This window comes from Apaloderma vittatum, unplaced genomic scaffold (assembly GCF_000703405.1).
Source record: "Apaloderma vittatum isolate BGI_N311 unplaced genomic scaffold, ASM70340v1 scaffold39546, whole genome shotgun sequence".
Lineage (NCBI taxonomy): Eukaryota > Metazoa > Chordata > Aves > Trogoniformes > Trogonidae > Apaloderma > Apaloderma vittatum.
In genome coordinates, this window is record NW_009724135.1 from 2,097 (window position 1) to 9,319 (window position 7,223).

Genomic DNA, 7,223 nt, shown 5'->3' on the forward strand with positions numbered 1-7,223 from the left:
GTGCTTCTGTGTATAGCCTGTAGTGAATTGGTGAAAATGACTTCTTGATACCAATCACATACAAGCAGCAGCATTGTTTCCATAGTAGGTCAATGTGAGAAAATCTGTTTCCTTAAAAAAATGGCTCCTCGTTGTCCTGAGAAATTAATAACTTCAAGAAATTAAAATATAATCCACTCAGCAGCTGAAGTAATCTCAAACATTGAAAGCTCATGAGATATTTTGCTATATAAAATTGGAATAAATAATATGAGCCAACCTAACCTTTTCAAAGGTTAATGTGGTTTGGTTCTGATGAACAGCTGGATGAGTGTTGTGATGAATTCACAGTGGCTACACGTTATCTCTCAATGGTAAAATGACAAGCTATTTTTACTCATTCTTTTATAGAAATATGGCAAGACAGAAAGCACTACATTAAAAAAACACAAACAAACCAACAAAACAAACAGCACATTGCTTAGAAAAATAACTCCCCACCCCAAACCCAACTTCGGTGTATGCTCTAATCCATATATAGTCATATTTCACATTCACTGAGAATCACAAGCTTTTGTTTAAACACTGAGATCACAAAACCTGAAAGTAATTTTTATTCTAAACTTATCCATTGGTTTCATGCAATAGGGCTAACTCCAGGCCAACTTGTAATTATCAGTACTGTGTTTGCTTCAGTGCCTTCTTGGATAAACTCAGTTCCTTTAATGCTTCCATTTCCTGCCAGAAAGTACTGAACTAGGATATACAATGTAAGTATGTCTTGAGTTCTGTCACTGGAGCAAGGTATTTTGAAGGTAGCCATTAAAAAATAAATGTTTTCCATGTCTACTCATGGATCTCACAGGTGCCTTTCTTCTGCGGGTGTCTAAGGCTAAAAAACACTTTCCTGCCTTTGCAAATAGACCTTTACTCCCTCTAACCCATCCATAGGTCCGCTTGACATTGACCTGGCTGACATGGTCCTGCCAGAGAATAAGCTTTCCCTTCTGTTTTCTAAACTGTCACTGATCAATACCTTAGGGCGAAACACTTGCATGAATTTCTGGTAAAATTCCTTGGATGCAAAATAATAAATGAAGGGGTCTATGCAGTTGTTGAGGCAACTGAGGCACAAGGTGATCTTGTAGGCAGGGTACAAACTCCTGTGGTAAAATAGCCGGACGATCATATGCACAAGTAGGATAAAGTTATTGGGGGCGAAGCAAGTGATGAATACCAGAAGGACTATAATTGCCAGGTATATGGATCTAGTCTTCTGCCTGTTACCATATCTGTTTGATGTCTGGATAAGCTTCCGAATGATGCCAATATAGCACCCAACCGTTACAACAAAAGGGATCAAGAAAAGCACAACAAATAGTGTGAGGAGAAAGGCTACCCAGGCTGCAAAGTTGGGAAGCATATCCCATTTGAGGACATCAAAGCAGGTTATAATCCCCAATTCTTCCACCTCATAGGTCAGATCTGCATTTTCTAGTGGGTAGAAGGCAAGTAGCAAGATAGTCCACATACCTAGGCAGGCAGCCAGGGCATATCTTTTTCTTCTCCACTTGATCAACTTCATGGGATATACCACACCCATGTACCGCTCGATGCTGATACAGGTCATGGTCAGTATGGAAGAATACATGTTGGAGTAGAACATCACGGTCACGAGGCTACAAAGAGTCTTGCCAAATCTCCAGTGATTGCTTTGAATGTGATAAGAAATCTGGAAGGGAAAGCAGCTGGCCAGCATGAGATCTGTGATGCTTAGGTTGATCATGAAGATAACAGAAGGTGTTTTGGGTTTGATGTGCAAGCAGAGTACCCAAAGGGAGAATAAATTACCAGGAATACTGATCATAGCCACCAGTGTGTACACAACTGGGAGGGTGATGGAGATAGCTTTATTCTGGAGCATTGCCAGTGTTTCAACATCCAGGTGGGATCCGTTTTTCACCATTATTCACAAGCAGGTTGTTGAGCCCTATAAGCCAGCTGGATCATATAATGAACACTTGGTTTAAAAACCTAGAGGACAAATATCAAGAGAGAAAAGCAATATGTCAAACCAGAAATTAAGAACACACTTCTTCTATTAACCAAACTAAGGAAAAGCCCTATGTAATTTGACAGATTATCTCTGAATGAACTGAATCCATTAAATCCTGAAAATTCTCTCCTCCATACAAATCATGATATTTTACCAGCTTCACTTCCTCCAATCTTTGTACAGCTATTTTCCCCCACTGAATCAGCATTCTGATACATTTTGCAGTCTAGACGATATCACACCTCTTACATGCTGAAATTACAAATTGAAATTACATTGATGTCTGCATGGGAACACTATGCCACAGGATCTCCATGAGCTAAATCCATCTACATGCTGTACCGTAAAGAAAATCACATATCACAAATTGAAATTACATTGATGTCTGCATGGGAACACTATGCCACAGGATCTCCATGAGCTAAATCCATCCTATCTACTCAAGATGTCATGACTTTGCTTCTCATAATACACAATATTTTCTAAATTTTTTTTCCCAACTAAAGAGTGATCCATTCCAAGGAATCATAGAATCATAGAATCATGGAATCATAGAATGGCCTAGGCTGGAAGAGACCTTAGAGATCATTTAATCCAACCTCCTTGTCATGGGCAGGGATGCCTCTCAACTAGATCAGGCAACACATGGGGACTGAGCAGGGATCGAACCCACAACCTTGGTGTTATCAGCACCACACTCAACCAATTGAGCTAACTGGCCCTCTGGATTTTTTTATTTATTTTTTTTTCACTTGGGGAAAGGAGAACATGCAACCAATCGATCAGTTATGCTTGTTGTATTAATGATATAAGCAGAATATAAGGAAAACACCATGTATAATTAAGAACGAGGGACAGAATGCAGTTGCTTGGACTGGTTTACTGTCTTATGGGACCACACTGAAGAGGCAACATACCCTCTTCTAACAAAAAGAAAAGCTACCAAGTTTCAGTTTCTGCAAGATGTAAGTTATTAAAAAATGTTCTGTTTGCAGCTGCCTTATTGTCATCACCCACAATTCTGCAAAATTAATTTCAGTTTTGCAGTCTGCAAAGCAAAGCCATGCTTTCACAGTCTGGCCTATAAAGATCTTTCTTGGCCGATGCAATAGGTTACGGTTTAGCTTATTTACTTCACAGTTTAGCACTTCACAGCTGCAAGCGAGGACTCATGCCTCGATGTGCTTACATGCATGAGTGCTTACTTTCATTAAATGACAAGTACAGGGATGCAGTTTCACAAAAGGCTGAAAAAGAGAAGAAATGGCAATAAAAGACCAGAAAGGCAGAGGACAGAGCAACAGTAAGTTCTGTGAAGAGTTGCAACAGGGCCCTGAAAAGGTTGCCAGGCTGGTAGCTGTTGGCACATTATGCAGTTAGAAGGGGGTTCAGGCAGACCCTCCTACTTGTGGACTCTGCATTGTTTCATGCAAGCATCTCTCCACACAACACAGCTGCTGTAGGAGGTTAGTTTAAGAAAACATAGGTGCCAGTCAGTTTATGTCTCTTAACTTCAAATAAGCTTTTATTAGTTGTGTGGTCATAACATGTGAGTAGTGTAACAGGACAGTCTCTCAAAGAGATCAGACCTCAGTCCTGGCTAACTAGCTGGAAAGAACGATTCTGACAAAAATTGTGATTTCTAACAGAGGGTCTTGGTGAATAACTTGCTAGACTTTTTGCAAATAAGTGTTAGTGGTTCCTGAGACCTGCCAAAGGTGAATTCTCTACTGAAGGTTATACTGTAGTAGAGATACTCAAATCTAAAAATAAATTGAATGCAGATCCAGAAAAAAATCACAGCTACAGCAGCAAGAAACTCCATGGAACTTATTTGTGTTGTTTCTTGATCTGTTTGATTTGAGATAGTGCTTCAAATGTCACTTAAAATATTCAAAAGTAGTGAGAATCTATGTCAAACAGGTGATGTTAACTAATGTTCCTTTCAGGAATTTCTAGCTGAGCTCTTGGAAGCCCAGAAAAAGGCATAAGAAAGTAGGAATTTCGAAGAAGTCAGCAATGTGTTCCTAGTGTATTGTGCACATGAAGAACAATCATGTTCCAAGTAATGAGCATGTCACTTGATCACAACTTCAAAAACCCTCTGAGCCAAAGCCATTGTAGATGAATTTCTTGTTAGTGGAGCTATATCAAGAATGAATCTAACTCTTCAATTTTCAGGGCAACTTGAGAAAGCACTCACTGACACAAAGCTCTTGAAAAAATACCCTTAATGTTATCTATTTCAACTCTTCTATCTACGAGTTACCATAGTAAATATCTATTCATGAACTGTATTGCCTCAAAAATCCTTCTCCAGTGGCATCCCTCTGTGCCTTACAACCCTGAACTTTCCAAAACAAACAGTATTTTTTATCTATATCAAAGTATCTATAGAGGTCTAACAATAAGCCTTTGCAAGTGAAAGATATTTGCTCTCACAGGCTAAGGGAACTCACCCCTAGATACTATTCCCATAGAAATTGTATGTTCTTGAGAGGTAGGAGCATAGATGAAAATTTCCCATAAACGTGTCACACTGGTGATAAAGTTATTGAATAGTTCTTGGTTTTGTGTTGAGACTAATCACAAACTTATTTTCTTCTAAACTTACTTTTGCAGAGAGCAAAACCTGATAGGAATGAGATAAAAAAATGGACTCATAGATGCTACAATATGCAGAACAGTATCGAGATTCATGGTCTGGCTAAAGGCAAATTTTACACACTTTTAGAACACTACTGCCAGTAAAACACAAGTGCCTCACAAACTTAGATTTCTCTTGAACAGGGCTAGAAAGTTACCAGAGTTTGTGATTAGGTGCCTACGAGAGATCTCCAAACAGGCTAGGACCCTTTGGCATGGTTATCAGTAAGGAAGGTGTCCACAAGGAGCAAAAGAAAAATGATGTGATGGTTTCCTACTGTCTTTTGCAAGGGAGGAGGTGGCATGCAAAGCATACAAGACTGGTGGTGTAAATAATTCTTGAGGGCAAACAGCCTCTTAGAGAAATGTGGAGTAAAGAAAATCCTCCTTCCAACTTTGCCTTTCCTTTTGTCAAATCCTTCTGGGGCTCTAATTCTGAATTCCTTTTTCAGGAAAGCTTGGGCTAGCAGAAATTCCTGCTCTGAGTCACCCTTCCTTGTGATGCTTCGCTTTTTAAATGCCCAGGTCAGGCTACTGGAGCCACAATGTAGCATTTCAACATACTTTATCTCTCCCATTACTGTGTCTGTTTGGGTTTAGTTAATACTGTATTTATATTTCCATCTTTCTCAGGGTAACTTACGTCCGTCCCCCACTGCAACCACAGTCTCTAGCCGTCTTTTGTGGTTTAACTTGAAAATGTCATATATCAAGTGAGAAATTAATCTTTATGAGTCTTAGAATTAGATAACCCTTACATTTCATGAGTTGCTTCCTTTCAATTTTAGGTTTCCAATACAATTAAAATCAGTGGAGCTTGCATGGATTCTCTGCAAGAGAAACTGTGCTGCAGGGTAATTTTAAAACATCAACCTTCAGCTAAGGTTTCGTATGCATAATCTGTAAAAAATATAGTTCTGCTACATAAATACCCTTGTTAGAAAGGCATGGTTTTACTTTTATTTTGAGGAAAGATATATTTAAACTACAACAGATAAATGGATGTACAAGTAGACTGAAACAAGAACTCAGTAAGGATTCAGTGAGTAAGAAGAACCATTCTTATTGCCAGTAAGTAAGTAACTAAGTAAGTAAGAAGATCCATTCTTATTGCCATTTGCATTAGTCCTCAAGCTTCGACATAGAAAGATAAATGTTACGCTTTTCTGCTTGCCTTATTTCTGAAACATTTAGTGGTTGGATATATTCTAGTTCTATGTTAGATACTAGAGTACCTACAACATCGGCAGTAACCTTTGCTAAATCTAGGTAGAATTTTTTTGCTTCTCTTCATACTCACTGTTTTATGGCACTCTCCACAGAAAGCTCACTTGGAAATTCAGCTGTAACCATAAGCAAACATGACAGCTGCTTAATGCCTTTTTGGCATGTTGATTCCTTTCCCATCAATTGAGAGAAGATGACAAATAGAGCATTAAAAGGGTATACTGAAAATCAAAGAGTAAAAAATCAGAGAAGAAAATCTGCCGTGGAAGAGTAACAGTAGCGATGTGTCTACTTAATTTCAGGGGACTACTAAATAAAACCGATGTGTTTCCTCTCTTACAACTATTCTTTTCCTGTTGTCAATGTCAAGTGCACCTGTGAAAAACACTAAAAAGCCTGTGAAAGGAATGAAAACCAGAATTACCATTTTATAAAAAGCTTTGTGATTTGTTTTGTCATTTGAGGCGGAAAAATAAATCTCAAACTTATCATTGGGCAGAAAGCCTTCCAAAACCTGTTTTGTTTCATAACTTTTTATTCACTACATGTCAAAGTGCTATTGTGTAGAATAAAAAGGTTTTATTTCATGAATTCTCTGATATTGTTGCACTTTTGGACAGACAGCCTCTCAGCTGAAGAATGTAGGATGGCATGTTTCAGAATACAGGAAAAACAAACTGAAACACAATTTCAACTCAAACCAGGGTATTAATCAATGCAAATAACAGTTTTCAATCAACACAAATGTAGCTGAAGAATGATTTGGGTTTTTCACAAAGACTGCATTTTATATCTTTTAAATTTTTATCTTTTAATTTTTTTTTACTTGCTCAATTTAACACTATTACAAAGTTATTAATAAGAACTAAACAGTTAGGATAGCTTATGTCTACCTAAATGTAGCTAAAACTGGTGAAAACTTAGGAATCCTCAGTGTGTAGTGTTCATGCTGGGCATTCAGCCCCTCCTGAACTGTCTGAATTGCGAGTGAGATGAAAGAATATTAGACAACAACAGAAACCAGATATTTCTATTGTAGACTGAGTACGAGGAGAAGGCAGGAAGGCAAGGTGCCAGGAGCCAGTCATCTTGAGTTGTGGGAAAAGCGACAGACACTTTGACATTTAGATGGGATGAGGGTTCTAATATGAGGAACAAGAAGACAAAGTACCCTTTTGTAACACATCTCAGTTATTGTTCCTAAAGCGTCATTGATGCCTTTCAGAGAAACACTTCTGCAAATGTTCAGCACACTGAGGAATGTAAATGAGTGCATCTCTGATTGCGTGTTCCTTAAGCTGAATGTGGGTTTTAC

At 38.4% G+C, this 7,223-nt stretch overlaps 1 protein-coding gene across 1 annotated transcript; it reads right to left on the minus strand.

The window, feature by feature from the left end:
• Positions 1–735: 735 nt before the first annotated feature.
• On the minus strand, positions 736–2,009 carry P2RY8 (purinergic receptor P2Y, G-protein coupled, 8). Its single transcript, XM_009872362.1, has one exon. The coding sequence runs from the start codon at positions 1,943–1,945 to the stop codon at positions 872–874; it is 1,074 nt and encodes a 357-aa protein (XP_009870664.1). The 5' UTR covers positions 1,946–2,009; the 3' UTR covers positions 736–871.
• Positions 2,010–7,223: the final 5,214 nt, after the last annotated feature.